Consider the following 17,433-nt stretch of genomic DNA (forward strand, 5'->3'; position numbering starts at 1 on the left):
CACACAGACACACGAGCTCTTCTCTCTGTTACATAAGCAAAGAAAAATGTAAATTGTAAATTGCAAAACAAGTTTTATATTGTATTTTAAATAACATAAAATGTAAAAACCATATTTTCTGTACATTGGAATTGACTAATTATACTAAAACTGGGATTTGACTTGGGATTTTTTTCAGATTCTGCTCACAAATAAGAAAAAACTCCACAAACTTATTCTACGCTAAACATAAATTGTTTTAAACACAATTTGAGACTCAGAAAACCTCTAATGTGGAAATAAAAACACAAAACGAGGGTGTTTAAAATGTTTTTTACTATCCTACTGTGGTTACAAATCTTTAGGTTGGCCATTTTGAGGAAAAACGAGTTATAGCGCAACAACCCGGACGTGACGTCAGCAGGATTTCAGCACCATGGACAGAGTCCAGCAGATAAATGTCTCCTGCTTCTTATCACAATCACATATTTTTATGGTGAACTGCTGCTTTATGTTTTATCCACTTAAAGAGGAAGAAAAAGAAAAAAGAAACTTTCACACAAACTTTAAATTTAATTCGTTACGCAGAAGTTTGAACAACTTTACTTTCTTCCTGATCAAATCACCAGTCTGAATACTTATGACATAACTTTAACTTAGATGAGACTTTATTGACCACATTGTGTTTCCAGCTTTAAGGAGCTCAGCTGACATTGATTAGTTCCTTTAGTGTTATTATTTTTGTCTTTAAATGAATCCGTTCCGTGACTTGTCTGGAGAAATATGGATCACTGATTGCTCGCATATCGCTGCAGCACAATGCGAGAGCCGATCATTATCTCTGGGGGCTTTTGTTTTGAAAGACGCCGCCAGAAGCCTCGGATTAGAAAGAAAACTCCTGGTGCATTGTGGGATTGCTCGTATTGACACAATGGAGCAGGAAGCTGCCGCTGCTGGAGGTCATTTGGGGGCATGAAATGCTCCTTTGTTTTCCTTTTTTCAGTTGAAATTGTTTTCTTTTCACTGTTATTTTCTGTTTCAACGTAACTTCATAAACATAGTGTTCAGTGTCATGTTATTTAGTCAAACTGCAGGGTCACATGAAGTCTATTCTGAGGTAATAATGAAAGAATCAGACCATATAATCTTCCTGCTGACTTATTTTAACATCTATAGATTGTTTTATTTACAGGAAGGAAGAAGTTTATTTTCTCACTATCACTTTCTTATCTACAGTGCTTATAAAGTATTCACCTTTTTTTTTGCTTTTACAAATCAAACATGATCAACAAATTTGATTTTTACAAAAAAAGTTCAAAACAATGACAAATAAAAATAGTTATATAAAATATGTGAATCAGTTTTTTATTTAAAATATTAAATTTATTTGTCAATAAAGCCTAATTTTGTTGATTATTAGTTATTTGTATAAAAATGAACACAAACAAGGAAGGAAATAACCAGATTGAAAATAAATATTGCATTTATGCTGTTTGGATCTCCTGTTGAGAAAGTGAAAACAAATACAGATTTATTTTGTTTTTGATTTTTTTGTCACTCTTCATTTTTTTAGTTAATAAAGAAAATGTTACTATCAGTCAACTGGGGAGCCACTTCGCAGGAAAGACTGCCACCAAGTGTTCATACCTGGTAATGTGTGCTTTACTTCCCTGTGGATTAAATTTAGCCCATTCTTCTTTGCAGAATTGTTTTAATTTAACTAAATTGGAGGCTTTTTGAGAACAACGGGGCTGCCACAACATCTCAATCTGATTTAAGTTTCTACTTTGACTAGGCCTTTAGGTAACTAGGCCGTTCTCCTTGAGGTGTTTTTGTAGAGCAGAATTCATGGTTCCATCAATCGCACATTTTTTCACTATTTCAAAAACGTTTGCCTCATCAGTCCACAGAATATGTTATCATTAGTGCTATCATTAGGGGAGTAAAATTATGTTTTTGTAAAATGTGAGCTGGGCCTGTATTTATTTATTGTGTTTTATTTTTTATTCACCTTCAAAATCTAACATGGAGGCCATTTTTTCCCAGTCTGTCTTTCTTATTGTTGAATCATGAACTCTGACCTTAACTGAGCTTTAGATGTTCTTGTTTTTTTTGTTCTTGGAGTAATTTTACCAGCTCAGTCTCCTGTTTTAACTCTGTTTTTGTAATTAATGGCTCTCGCTATCCTTCAGTGGAGTTTTAGCTTTTTAACCTTTTCCAGACTGATAGATTTCAGCCGCTCTGTCAGTCATCCGTTCTTGAATTTTTTTTTGTGATGTGTTGCTTTTTATGGTCTTCTAGCCATATTGTCTATTTACTTATTATCTATTTAAAATATTCTTTAACTCAGTACAGGACCGAGTTGGGTTGCAATTAGTTACATTTACTTGAGTAACTTTTTTGGGGAAAAAAAACTTTTAGAAGGATTTTACTCGAGTAATTTTAGTAGGGGATTTCATTACTTTTTACTTGAGTAAAAGTTCTGGATTCTCTATTTGCTGTGAGTAACTTTACTGAATGATAAGATTCAATGCAGCTCGGACTACACGCTACATCTCCATTACAAATGTGCACCAAGTTTGTAAATATTCCTTAAATGTAGAAAAAAACACTATTCCGCGATTCCGGTATTTGATTAAATAAGAAACGCAGTTAAAATCACACTTGAATGTTTGTTTACGTCATTGAAAACACACAGCGCCATCGTCCTCCAACTACTTCCTGTTGTCTTCTTCTTCGCGCTTTGCGCCAGTGATAACATCCGGTTGTTGATCAAGTGTTGATCGTGTGGTCCGAATTTTTTTTTTTTTTTTCATTTCAGTTTTACGAAATAAACCAATTTCGACACGGCCAACAAACTATCTCATGCTAGCGCTAAAACCTTTTATCATAAAACGAGATTTTTTTTACGAAATTGGAGTTTGGTGACGTCACTTGTCAATCATTCTTGAGTATTTGTCAACAACTGACCAATCGGCGGTCGCAGTTTGTCCCGAAGTACACGCCCCTTATCTGGAGGAACACAGACGGGGTTCATCATTGCTAACGTATTGCGGTGACAGAGATTTCCAGGAAAATAATAGGAAATCATGTAAAACATTTCCAGTGCAACCCCCACAGCTGTTACCCGTAGCGTTTAGAGGCGGAATACAGTTTATTACGTTTCGAAAACCCAAACGGAATCTGGAATAATGCAAGAGATGAATAAAGGCCTGCAGCTGACCTCATGTCGGATTGATCGACGGCAACAACCACATGTTCGTCTGAATGAAGGTAACTGGAGTTAAACATCCCAATTTTTGTCATAACGCAAGTCAAATAAAAGATCAATATATAAAATCAAGTTATGCTTGATTTTATATTCCAATGTTAGTTCTTTGACAGAATGGAAACTATGTGCTGCAGTTTACATTTTTTACACTTAAGCACCTTTTTATGCTAATGCTTAACGCTATTATTTAAGCCATTACCCACCCGCTTTGTACAAAATGCGTCCGACACAGAACTATCTCCTCCTATCAACATCCAGGGAGACTTTTTGGCTCTCATAATTTTCCTCTGGCTGCGAAAGGCTTGAGCTTTATCATTGATTTCTCAGTTGTTTCTGGAAAAATCACCTTACAGACCTGATGCAGGACTCGTTGGAGAATGTTCTTGCTTGTTGTTTTTGCCTCAGCCTCAGTTTGGCTTATAAGGCAAGAATGAGTCACCAAATATCTGGGATAAATCAGAATCCAAGCTGCTTGAGGTTCAGTGTGAAGCTGCTACAGTCAGCGATAAGTTGGGGTCATATGTCCGCTGTTGGTGTTGGTCCACCGTGTCCAAAGGCTGGCCAGCTGTTTACTGGCTTCATTATACTGACAAGCTTTATCCACTGCAAAAGCACAAAATCTTGCACAGTATTTTTGTCTAGTTTCTCAGTTCATGTGAAATAAGACAAACCTAGCTTACAAGTAACTTTTCAGCAAGAAATAGGAGTTTGTTTGAAGTAAATAGTTGTTAAATATTCATTACAAAGTAGTTCCACTGGTAGACGTTTGATCTTATAACAAGATATTTTTTCCATGTTATAAATTAAATAATCGGCCAGTAGAACTTGTACTTTTTCCTCAATTTTAAATATTGACTTAAACAAGCTCCTATATCTTGCTGAAAAGTTATTGTAGTTTTGTCTTATTTTAAAATGTCCTAAGATATTTGCACCAGAAACTACAATGGTAATATTTTGTGTTTTTGCAGTGTGGAGATGCATGTGCAGTGCAGTCCATGGACAGTTTCAGGAGCTCCATATTTCTGTATAAATATCATGTTTTATTGTTCTGATGTCATATATTTCTGATTCTTCTCAGCTGTAAGCAATTAATGTAAAATAAACAGAAAAAATTTTTTATTGTGTAACTCTGGATGCAATAAATCTCTATAATGTAGAATTTTTCAACTTTTAGAACTGAATTAGTGAAATTAATTAATGTTCAAACAATTTCTAATTTGCTGTAATCTGCTGTAAGCCATTAACAAAATTAACAGAAAAACACTTAATATATACAATATATCACTCTGTATGCAATGAATCTACAATGTAGAAGTTTTTAGTTTTTTGAGCTGAATTACTGAAATTAATTAATAGTCCAACAATTTTCTAATTTATTGATTGATATTGATTTTATCTACTCTTGTTTTATTGTGTTTTGAACTGAGTATTATAGTTTATCTTAATTATCTCTGATATTTAGCACTTTGTTTCAGCTGTGACTGCTGTTAAAGCGTTTTATACGTAAAACTGTTGTTATTAATGATGTCCTAATGACTTTGGTAATTAATATTTGATCGAAAATAAGGGAATTTCACACAAATCAGCCGCGACCAACCAGATACCTGTACATGCAATAACACAGTTTGACCACAAGATGTCATCCGAGGGCTGTAATAGTGAAGTCTGTAGATCGGGAAGAAATAATGTCTCCTTTGAGAATAATAATAATAGAATGTTTTTTTATTATTTAAACATGTTATTACTTTTAGTAACGAATTTTAATTTGATCTCAAGAACAATAATAAAAGAATTTCAAAAACATGATTTATTTTCCGCCTTTCCTTCTGTGTCCCGTTAAACCAGCTGCAGCTTCAAGAGTTTTCCCCCTCCAAGTGTAAATGAGAGTACAACATGACTGGGAGGCTGGTGTGAAAGTACATGTGTAAAGACGTGTGGAGGCGGAGTAACGGCACCAGTTGGGATTTTAAAGGTCTATATTTAAACGATCTGGTCTCCGGTTTCTGCAGCTGTTGCCAAGTTTAAGTTCAGTGATGTTCCTGGTTCACATAGTTCACATAAACCTGCCAAACTCCAAGGTACAGAGAGAGGGACTGTAGGACAGACTCCTGTGTTACTTTTGGCTCACAAAGCATCAAACTGCTGCGGTGTCACAAGATAGAAGCACTTGTAAAGTTGAACATTTACACCATGTACTTTCAAATCTTCCAGATCACAGGCACGACTGAAGCGCACCACCAAAAATCGATCCAGAAATATAAATGAAAACGTTGCAGGATTTTGCAGAAATACGAAGAGAACAGAAAAAATGCAGAAAAATATTGTTTTCTTTGCATGGATTGCATGGATTATGTTACCAGTTTACAGAAAACTGCTAGTTCAAACAATGTTTCTTGATGGCAAAGACTTGTTGACTCATCCTCATGAGTCATCTTGTTTTATGCAGTTTTTTCCTGAAGACAACAGTTTCTGTCTGAAAATGATCATTTTCCCGATTTATCTAACCTACAGGCTGATGAAGCAGCCTGGAGGTTATAGTGAACAATACTTCTGGTCACTATAACTAGACCAAAAATAATTTTGGTCTAGTTATAGTGCTAATATCTTGGTTCACATTAAAGCAGACAAACGAATTTAAAAGTAACTTTTCAGGAAGATATATGAATAGTACTTTAAAATTGATGAAAAAGTAGTAGATCCACCGACTATTTCCCTTATAACAACATTTTTCTCATTTCTTATTATTATTGATTTCAGTAAAATCCTAATTCTTGCAGAAAAGTTGCCAGTAAGTGAGTGTTCTTTGATTTCAAGATATTTGCACTGGAAACTAGACCAAAACTACTTGGTAATATTTTATTTTTGCAGTGTGTTTTTTTTTGTTTTTGTTTTTTTTTTGCAAATTTTCTTAAATCTGCAAAAACACACGGTTTCTGTCTGAAAAATATAATTTCCACGACTTGTCTTGACTCCAGGCAAGTGAAACTGTAACTAAGACCTTCCAAACTGACCCACATCCAGCTCTAGAAGTGAAAACCTACCCATATCGTAAACATTTCATCTAAATATTATAAAGCCCAACCAATTGACCATCTCAGCTTGTAATTTGTGAGCAGCTTTTGGTGGATTTATCTGTGTGTCTGCTGAAGAAGCGCCTGTGTGCCCGGTGGCAGCTCCGCTCCTAATAACAGAGCTTAGCTGGCATACCAGAGCGCATGGCAGGTTGGTGTAGAGCCTGGTAATTACCAGCACCCGCTGACACCATGCTGCAAATGCCCCGCTCAGCTGTGGCAGCACCAACATTCGGCCCCCAGGTTCGTTCCTGCCCCCGTAGGGGACGGAGGAGAACAGACTGGAAACGGGGAAATTCACAGCAACATCAAATAGGCCTGTAATAAATAATCAAATAATGATGAATTAAAAGAAACTCAATCATTTTCATTTGATTTATTGATTTTCTCTTTTCTCTCTCTTTTTATCAAAAACTGAAAGATAAAAGTCTTCTGTTTGGTGCTTTGGGCTCAAATATCCATTTAAAATGTTGTTTCTGTTGTTTTCTTTATTTATTTAGGATATTTCAAATGTCTTCCAGTTCCTGTGTTTAAACATCCATCAGAATTTAAAGTTTATTTATCTTTCAGAATGTGTCCCATTATTACTATTATATTATTTGAAAATGATCTAAAATGATCGAAGTGAGGCTAGAAATGCCACATGACGAGTAGAACAAATATACAACATTTTATTCTTTTTATCTTAAATGCAAATTGTGTGTATTTTTTGTTCAGTTTTATACTGCTCTGACTGTGGTGTTTTTATCAGGAAATGTCCTTTTTTTAAAATATGTGTACTAAAGTTAACAATTAGTTGACGTTTATTTCAATAATCGATTAATCATTGTGTACTGAATGACCATTTAAAAGCTTTCTCTGCCATCATCTCAGGAACATTTATCTGGATGGGAACACTGCAAAACACTAAATCTCACCAAGTATTTCAGTCTAGTTTTAAGTGCAAATATCTTAGTGCACTTGAAAGTAGAATAAAATAACTTAGAAGTAACATTTCAGCAAGAGATGGAGGTTTATTATAAGTAAAAATTCCTTTATACTGATGAAAAAATGTTACTTTCACTGGCAGATTGTTTCATTCGAGATATTTTTCTAATATAAGTGCCAGTGAACTAGTAGGTTTTTTTTAAATCAATAGTAAGGAATTTTTTTACTTAAAACAAATTCCTATATCTTGTTAAAAAAGTTACTTGTAATTTACACTACAAAACACAAAATCTTACCAAGTTTATCGGATCCATTTTTTTGTGCAAATGTCTTGAAATAAAACAAAACCAACCTAAAAATAACTTTCCTCAAGATGTTTTAAGTCAATAATCCTTTAATATTGATGAAAAATTAACATAATCTCCACTGGTAGATTATTTCACTTATGACATTTTTCTGATGTTTTAAGTGAAATAATCTGCTACTGAACTAATACTAATTATTTACTTAAAACACACTCCTACATCTCAAAGAAAGTTACTTTTAGGTTGGTTTTGTTTTATTTGTGAGTTGACTCTGCGTGGTTAGATTTTGTGTTTTTGCAGTGCAGCTCTGAATGAGGAGACAAAAGGAGTTTCTGTGTGGATGAACCCTGGAGAAAAAATCCTGCGGGGCTGGAACGGTACGTTTATTTTGCTTGTTTCACATATTTAGTCAGTTGAGGGGTTCACCAAACCCGGGACGTCCTTTTTGTTTCTCCCCTGCTCCGTCTTTCTGTCCTGGTCCGTTGTGTTTTCTCCCGCTCTCATCTTCCGTCATCTACAGGCTAAAATTGGCCCAGCAGCTTTTCTCTGCCGGACCTTTTGTCCCAGCTCAGGGAGACGTTTGGCACACAGAGGATCGTGTTACAACTTTTATTTCCCGAATTTTTTTTTTTTTTTTTTTTTTTTTTTTTTGTAGGGAAACCAACTGGGGTATTTTATCCCACCCTGCAGTATGAGGATGAATAACAAGGGAGGGGGAAGATGGCAGCTCGGATTCAGGCTGATGTCACTCCTGCATCGTCAAACAAAGTCCAAACTTTGTGTGGCTGCAGGGTCCTTGTGAAGGGTAGCTGCGGTTTGGGCACCATCGTGTTGGAGCGGCGGGCGGGGGGGCTGTTACTCGAGCTGTTTGTGAGCCTGAAGGATGGATGATGCGATGCCCTCAGGAGTGTGGGATAGATTTCATAATCCCATCTACCACACCGCTTCCTTTTGTTGTGTCTGCACAAAGACATGTCTGGCTCCCCTCGTTGCATGTTCACGTTATTGTCCAAAAGGACAAAAAAACAGCAGCTTATGTTCAAGATATTACTGAAATATTACTGTACACTGTAAAAAAACATCAAATCTTTCCAAGTATTTTTATCCTGGTTTCTGGTGGAAATATCTTTGGAGACCTGAAATAAGATAAAACCAACTTACAAGTAACTTTTCAGTCAGTAATGGGAGTTTGTTTTAAGTAATTAATTCCTTAATATTGATGAAAAGTACAAGTTTCACTGGCAGATTATTTTACTTATAACAAGAATTTTTACCCATGTTATAAATGAAATAATCTGCTAGTGGAACTAACACTTATTCATCAATATTAAGGAATTATTTACACAAAATAATCCCCTATTATCTTGCTGAAAAGTTAGTTGCAAGTTTATTTTGTCTTATTTGAACTGTAATAAGATATTTGCAGAATAAATTAGACCAAAAATACTCAGTAGGTTTTGTGTTTTTGCAGTGTGAACATATTTTTCTTTACAGTAATTTGAATTTCTACGTGTGATTTAACCAGGTAATCCAGTGTCAGTGACTAACATTTGTCCTTTTTTTGTGTTTTTTCTCTTCTTCCATTCTTTTTGTCTCTTTCCTTCTTTATGTATCACCTCTGAAAGTGACATTTGTTTTTCTCGTAAAGCTTTTCTGATCGCATCCCGGGGCTAAAGTCACTGTTTTGTCTGACTCTCAGAGACTAATGACACTGACGAATATCATCTTACAGTTGAGGGATCCAAAAATATAGATATCTGACTCTCAGCAACCAGAGATGAGCTTTGTGCCGGTGCCGGTTGGTCATGTGATCCTCTGCCTCCCGGACACTTTTCATCTCTGCACGTCCGTTATTGACAGCTAAAGCACGTCTTATCTTGCTTTATGAGTTTCCATCCTCTCTCTAATACGTTTTTTAACATTTCCCTCCATCATTTGGAGGACATATATAACTGGTCTTTATTTGACGCGTAACATGCTATTTAACACCCTTATATTTGGGTTTTTTCCTTTCGGCGTCCTTCCTCCTCCTCTTCCTCTTGGTTTCTGAACTCCAGGTCAGCCATCACTCAGAGGAGTGGAAGAAGGAGATAAATATTTCTTTCAGCCGTGTCACATGGAGGCTTCCTGAATGGCTTCCTGCTGTCTTTGGCTTGCAGCCCTTCGTATCGGCGCAATTAACATTTTCCAGAAAAACGTCAAAGATTTATGGTATAGAAATTTAACTGTTTAGTTAGTGTATGGGATTTACTTTGATCAGTTCTGTTTTCTTAAGAAACATTCAGGAACATGCAGTCACACACACTCACACACACACACAGCCAGGAGCATTGTCAGATCCATGCATCATTGGTAAGAAAATCTCTCTGCCCCCCTGCCTTCCACACCACCACCTCCACCCCTCTGAGGCAGACCTGAAAAGATCCTTTTGTCCCTCATCACCCACCCAAACCCTCCCGTCTCCCTCACCCCACTCCTCTCTCTCTTACACACACACACACACACACACACACACACACACACACACACAACCCTCATGCAGTTTCTGGTTATAGATACCTGGGACAGTCTGTTTTTTCTTCTTTCTTTAAAGGTGACCTATTAAACTTCCTCAAGAAGTCCATGAGCGATACAAAACATGTTCATAACATTTTTTTACACTAGATAATGCTTAGATAATTATATTTTAGTCAGAATGATCTGTTTTAGAGCCTCCTGTCACTTTAAATCCAAATAATTCGCGGCTTGCCACACTCCCCACGTGAAAATGGCTGCAAACAGATTCAAAATTATACAACTGTATGTATCTGAAAAGCAGAAGTAGAGCCTGCTACACAACCAACAAGAATGCAGCAAGTGGTTTCTTAATGGCGAGTTAGGAACAAAACGCTCACTACAAAAACACATTGAGTTTTTCTTTTTGGTCCACTCTTTAGTGCAACTATCTTAGTGGACTCAAAAAACTGACTTTCAGCAAGACATGAGGTGTTGTTTTAAGTCAGTAATTTTTTAATACCTATGAAAATGTGAACTAATCTCCACTGGCAGATTATTTCACTTATAACAAGACCTTCACACAAAGACATTTTCACTACAAACATGACTAAAAATACATGATAAGATTTGGTGTTTTTGTCAGGGTGGGAGGAGTTTTGTTTGTGTTGCTCAAAAAGACAAAAAAAAACAAAAAAAACAGCAACTTTGTGGAAAATATTACAGAATAAATTATCTTAAGAGGAATTATTGACTTAAAACAAGCTCTTTTTTCTTGCTCAAAAGTTACTCGTACATTAGTTTTGTCTTATTTCAAATGTACTAAGATATTTTCACTGGAAACTGGACCAAAAATACTTTGTAACATTTTGTTTTTAAGGTGAACCAACAACAAAAACACTTGTCTTTTCCAGCAGCCATTGTAAAGCAGGAAAACCAGCTGAGTCAATGTGTTGGAGTTCTGTTTGGGTTGCTAGGCAACGGGGCTGGGCTTCTGGGGTTGCTAGGCAACAGTGCAGCACCAATGGAATCCGACTTAACAATCGGGAGGTTTTTGATTCGGCTAATTTTCCAGACACCAAAAAAAAAATAAAAAAAATAAAAGAACTTATTGCCAAAAAAAAATGTCTGGATGTTTTTTTTTTTTTTAAGCTCTTGGATTGTTTTTTAGAAGCAGTAGAAAACTAAATGAAAGGACAAAAATGTTCAAAATGTAAATTTCCATGCAGGCAAGCAGTTCAACCTAAAGAAAAAGAAAATCTCCTCAGCTTTGCAGTTTTCTGGATGCTCCAGAGGAAACACTGACCTGAGCGGAGGTGGACGGCGTAGGCCACTCTCCATGTTTATTTGCACACGTCAGGGCCCTTCCTGCTGCTGATTTAGAGCCACTGCCACTTACGCCGAAATACCCTGCTGATGACTCGCCGTCTGTTTGCCATCAGCAGCTGTTGTCGCCGGCTCCGGCCGGCTTCAGGGTGACGCGAAGCTCCAGCTTTGGTCTTCTTCCACTTGCACTTGTTGCTCGTCTGAAGAGACAAAAACAACAAAGTGGAGCGGAGACAGCAGAGAGATGCTGATGCGGAAGCAGAGGATCTGAGCTTGATTAAAAGAGTTTCCATGAGAGATTGATTTCAGTCTCCTGGACTTCCTGGAGGAGACGCTGCCTGTCGTCCAGCACCAGAGTTAGAGTTTAATCCTCACAGCGTCTGGAAATCTGCCGGCCATGTTTTCATTACATTACGAGGAGTGATCATAATTCTTCATGATCACCTGGCTTTTAATTCATCCAAACCTGAAGAAACATGCAGCACTTCTGCATCAGAAGGAATAATTTATACATGGAATCTCATACAGCTTAACCAGGATTCTCTAGTAAGAGATTTTTAATCTCAGTGGGATTTTAGTGGTGAAATAAAGGTTAATAATAATATCTATCATTATCCACATCACACTACATTACAGATCAATGCATTACTGACAAAAACAACCTGAATTTTATGTACTTCCTACATTTACTCAGAACATAGCTGAAAAAGTAACAGAAGAAATGAATGATTTAGTAGCTATTGCTGAGAATATTTGCAAGAATCAAAAATTATGTCCAAAATTAAGAAAAGAAAATCAGCTCCATGCAGTTGTTAGTCAGAAAAGCTTGAAAATGCAACCAAAAGCAAAAAAAAAAAAAAAAAAAAAATCAAAAAATTTAAAATAAAAATGCACCCTAATAACTGTTTTTTTTATATATATATAACCTTGCTTATTTTTGTTGGAGTGAATGTCAGTGAATTATAAAATTAGATCTTCCTCCCAGTCGTTTGAGTTTCCTGTTTCCTTATCGGTTGAATCCAGCAGCAAGAAATTGCTCAACTAGAAAACCTCAATTAATGCTTTTAATTTTATATTTCAGGCTTCTTTGACAATATATTCATCCTAAATCCACTAAAGAGCATTGACGCACATCCTTTCCCCAGCAGAGTTAAAACTCTAAAACAATAACTTCTCCCAACAAACGGCGTAAATATTTACATCCATGTACAACTTTACTGTTGCACAGTTTCTATTGTCACTAATTATAAATATTCTGTCATTTAAAGCTCAAATAGACATGAATTTTTTTTTTTTTTTTACATTTTTTAAATTAACCAACTCAGTTGCAAAGTCCTCTGGGCTGTTTTTATAACTGTATGTATGTTGAAGTTTTGTTGTTACTGTACAGTATTTCTATGCTTTATTATGTTTATATGTATTTTTTCTTACTGTTTTTGTGAGTCTATTTGCTTTGAATGTCAACTTTGATCCTTCAGTAAAGGATATTTCTATTCTTCCATTTCCATTTTTGTTTTGACTTAGTGTCAAGATTATTTGTAATTGATATAAAAATCAACTAATTTTGCTCTTTAAATTGAAATTTGTAGTGTAAAGCATGGTGGAAAACACGTTAAATGTGTGTTTAACCAGAAAATTCACTAAATTATATAAAATAAAAAATTCTGCATGTCAAATATTAAGTATTTCTTTTTCCTCACCGTCCTCCTTGTCACGTAAAAGTTTTTGTTGCAAGAATCACGAGTCTTATGATGCATCTGTTTTGTTTTACAATATTTTACATGAAAACAATCTGAGTTTAAAACCATCTAATCTGAGTTTGTGCTGCTGCATCTGTAACATTTAAACATCATATGAGATTACGTTTACACTTACAGAAAGATATAAATGATGCTGAAAGCAACGACTTCCTGAGGACGCAGCGAAGCAAAAGCCTCCGTTGGTTCTGCAGGAGCAGCGACAGCAGCAGAGGAAAAGCCTGGAAGAGAGTGAGGCCTCTGGGATGCAGAAAACAGCCTGAGGCCCCCTCCGCTGCAGCGGTGGGTGCTGCAACCCCTCTGCATGCAATCTTTGCAATCAGGCAGTGAAGCAGGCAGCGACTGTTTCAGATTATGCTCAGGAAATCCTCGGTGCTCTCTGCTCAAAACAATTTACCCTGACATGAGCAGGGAGGAGAGCAGGCGGTGGGGCAGGGGGCTGCAGAGCTGGAAGTATTATTATTATTATTATTATTATTATTATTATTATTATTATTATTATTATTATTATTATTATTATTACTAGGTTTTATTTGCTTGTATGTTCCTGTAACGTGTCTGAGGAGCGGAGTGGCTCTTTCCCATGGCCCCGGAACCGACAGAATAAACTCTGAGAGAGGAAAGGAAAACATGGCAACAAAAAGCCAATGATCCGCAGAGGAAAATGACGAGAGACGGACAGAAAAAGAACCCCTCCTGTAGCCAAACATGCGTTATGGAGCAGGCTGGGTATTCAATTAAAAAAAGAAACGAGCTGGTTCCTGTGTACACAGCGACAGGCAGCTGCTGATGTTGACTCCCTTTTGTGTGAATCTGAACCCACGTCCTTCATAATTTGTTGATTAAATAGTAAATAAACTCTGTCCAGAAAAATAATTCCAAATTTTCCTGAATTCTATTTTAAAATACTGTTTTTAGCTTTCTTAATCCAAACTAAATGCACAAATAACACGGAGACAGATGCATTAATTTTGTTTTATTGGAAACTAATTACCATGGCTCTAATGAAAACGTTTCCTCCTAGTTTCCATCGCAAGAGGTTACTATAATTGTTTTTGTTGTTTTAACAAAATATCATAAATTAAGCAGGTGGTTGATCCTGTTAAGTGTTTCATGAGTTAAGAGGGAGTTTTCAGGAAAAACAAAAAATAAAACATCCATTCAGCGGATGAAGAATAAGCGCATTAAGGAGTTTTGCTCTAACCAAAATTTAACGACAGACAGTCAGTCTATATTATAAGGTAGGCTATTATAGAGTTATTTTTTCATACATGTCTTCAATCTGATCCACGCGTCAGTTCTTTCTCTTCGGTTGTTTTGGTTTTTCCGGTTTTATCATGGCGGGCTCTTTAAGAGCCCAAATCCACAAGACTGGAGGTTAGAGGTCCCAACAAGGAGTCCTGCAGCTGGTGCGGGTGTCCGTGCATGCCGTGCACCGGCTGTGGGGCCCCCAGCCCGGACATGGGGTAAGCGGAGGCCCCGGGGTGGCTCATGTTGCCCTGGAGCAAAAGCGCAGAGTTCTGGTCGGGGCTCTGGGGCGGAGAAAACTCGTCCTCCGAGCTGGACATGAGAGACTTTCCTCCGTCCAGAGGGGACAGCTGGTTCTGTTTGTTGCTGCCTGCGTTGCTGTTCTCGCTGTTCTCTCTGGAAATTACCAACAAACAAACAAAATAAAAAGGCAGAAAAATGTTACATTATGTGAAAAGAAAGACATTTTTATTATTTAATGTTCAACAAACCTTTCTTTAAAAAAAAAATCCACTATGATTCTGATTACTAATCCACCTAAAAAACAAATTTCTTATTATTCTAATTATTATTTCATTTGGTAAATTGATCATTTTGTTGTTTCGTCCCTATTCGATTAATCGCAGGAGCTGTTCAATTTACGAAGTGGTATACAAATAATAAAAATAAACAAAATAAACCTTTTTCACATTAAATAAATCATATTTCTAAAGTCACTTTAGACCTAAACAAACATCTGAAGGGACTCAGCTGACACAAAAATAATATTTACTCAGCTTCATTCCCACAATCACATGACCTGTCCTGTTTTTAATTAATCTGAAATAAAAATGTTAAAAAATAATTAAAATGATGACCAATACTTCACTAACTCTCTTATAATAAGCACCATTTTACCTCTTTTTATTGTGTTTTGTCCTTTATGTTGATGCTAAGTCAGAATAACGTCCAGACACTGAAAGCTGAAGTTACTTTGAAAAAAATTGGAAACATTTCTATGAAATCTGAGGTGTTTCCTGTATAATTCCGGTAATAAGAGGCGCTGTCTTCAAAATGCTAACAGAAGAAAACCGTATTAGATTTAATCTTCCATTTTAAGCGCTTTTAACTACAGCATGAACTTTTTTTTTTTTTTTAGGTTTTTTTTTAAATGTGAGAGCAGTTTTGTGCTCCGTGGCAGCTGAACGCACCTCTCCTTGGCCTCGGCGGCTCTGTCCCTCTGCCGTCTGTTTTTGAACCAGTTGCTGACCTGCGTGGTGGTCAGTCCCGTGGCCTCTGCCAGCTCCCTCTTTTCCCGCGGGGACGGGTACGGGTTGTGCGTGTACCACTCCCGCAGGACTCCCCTGGACTTCTCCTTGAAGCAGTAGCTGGTCTCCTCGCCGTCCCAGATCGTGCGCGGCAGCGGGAATTTCCTCCGGACCCGGTACTTCCCCACGGCTCCGAGCGGCCGGCCGCGCAGCTTCTCCGCCTCCACGTAGTGCGCCTTGAGCCAGAGCTGCTGCAGCTTCGGGTGGTTGTGCGGGGAGAACTGGTGGCTCTCCAGGATTTTGTAAAGCTCTCTAAAGTTCCCGCGGTGAAACGCCACCACCGCCTTGGCTTTCAGGACGCTCTCGTTCTTGTGGAGGTGATCGCAGGCGGGCAGAGACCACAGGAAGCGACCGAGCCTCTCCAGGTTCCCTCCTTGCTGCAGCACCTCGCAGACGCACGCCACTTGCTCCTGCGTAAACCCGAAGGACGGTAATATCGACATGATAAGCTCCTCCACCGAAAACCCCTGCAATCCAAAGCGATTTCAGATCGTCCCGAAGCTTCTTAAATCCACCGCAGTACCGTCCACCCTGCGCAGATCTGTGCGGGCAATCCGCTCCTCCGCAACCCCTGATGCGCGCAGCAGATTGGGATGTTGATTGTTGGGACAATTTGTTCCTGTTGGAGATATGTCAGACTTAAAGGGAGCCTGTGCGTCTTGATGATTGGCTCTCCCTCTGCCCTGCACCCTGTACAGCAGAGCAGGACTGAGTTTGCAGCTCCGTTTCCTCCCCAGAGGCAGTGCGTCAGGGGCTGAAATAGGAGCGCAGCCCACCTCCCGCCCCCACAGTCCCTCTGCCTCTGCAGCTGAGGGAGCAGAGCGGCACCTAAACACAAATCAATTATTACACAGCTCTTAAAAACACACTCTAGATTATAACTTCTGAAAAATAATGATGCATGCCACGGAGGTGAGTGAAAAACTCCCCTCAACACAGACCATGAAAGGATCTGTGACGTCTACAGCTATAAATAGGGATACAAACGAATAAATAATCGATTATATTAATGTTGAATGCACGATGTGATGGAGATGAAGAACTTAAGAGAACTGTCTTCTTCCAGAACGTGTAGCTTTGACCCGTTTACTGCTTAATGTGGTCCAAACTAAACACAAGCAAATTGAGTATTTTGTTGTTTCCTCCCTATTCGATTAATCGCAAGAGCTGTTTATTTTATGAGGTGGTATAACTTAATAAGTTCCTATGATAGGTGGGTCCATTACGCGCTTATTTATGAGCAACCTATACAACCTGCCAAAGGAGTTATGGGCCATAGACCACCAGAAGGAAATCAGCCACTTAAAGTGAGAGTGTGCGCATGTGTGAGTCTGAGAGGCTGGTATAAAACACCACATGGTTAAAAACTGCAAGATTTAGCAAAAAAAATTGGGTGAGTATCTTCATTTGGGAAAATCCAGGATGCGTTTATGTAAAGAAATTAAACAAAGAGTGAGATGTGAAGTGCTGATGGGATTTTTCTAATGCGTGTAAAACTGAAGAACAGGAGAAATAAATGAATTTCTGCGTCACCGCATGACTTTTCCCTCTTTGCCTGCTGGGCGCATTTATATTTCAGAGATTAGACGGGCACCACACTGGCTCCAGTGTTTTCTGTGGGCTGAAACACTAAACCAATCCATTAGTAAATGAGTTCTGAGCCACACTGGTTCTTGGTGGTGCAGTTGTTGGTTTGAGCCTCACGGATCACGTTTCTTTATCTGCACCAAAAGTCTGAAACAGAACTCC

General features: G+C 37.8%; 1 protein-coding gene across 1 annotated transcript; it reads right to left on the reverse strand.

Moving 5' to 3' along the window:
• Positions 1-14,090: 14,090 nt before the first annotated feature.
• Positions 14,091-16,414, reverse strand: LOC106937109 (homeobox protein six1b). The gene is made up of 2 exons (XM_015018465.1): positions 15,568-16,414; positions 14,091-14,773 (listed from the first exon to the last, which is right to left on the reverse strand). Exons 1-2 carry the CDS (start codon positions 16,125-16,127, stop codon positions 14,479-14,481), a joined length of 855 nt encoding a protein of 284 aa, XP_014873951.1. The 5' UTR covers positions 16,128-16,414; the 3' UTR covers positions 14,091-14,478.
• Between the last annotated feature and the right edge of the window lie 1,019 nt (positions 16,415-17,433).

The sequence above is a fragment of the Poecilia latipinna genome, unplaced genomic scaffold (assembly GCF_001443285.1).
Source record: "Poecilia latipinna isolate Pla-1442-1.1 unplaced genomic scaffold, P_latipinna-1.0 Scaffold2276, whole genome shotgun sequence".
NCBI classification, from domain to species: Eukaryota; Metazoa; Chordata; class Actinopteri; order Cyprinodontiformes; family Poeciliidae; genus Poecilia; species Poecilia latipinna.

Bases quoted from the DNA above. Each gene is read 5' to 3' on its own strand.
- LOC106937109 (XM_015018465.1), bottom strand. From the start codon at position 16,127: ATGTCGATATTACCGTCCTTCGGGTTTACGCAGGAGCAAGTGGCGTGC. The intron at 14,774-15,567 runs GTGCGTTCAGCT...GGTAATTTCCAG, and splicing joins GCCGCCGAGGCCAAGGAGAG to AGAGAACAGCGAGAACAGCA.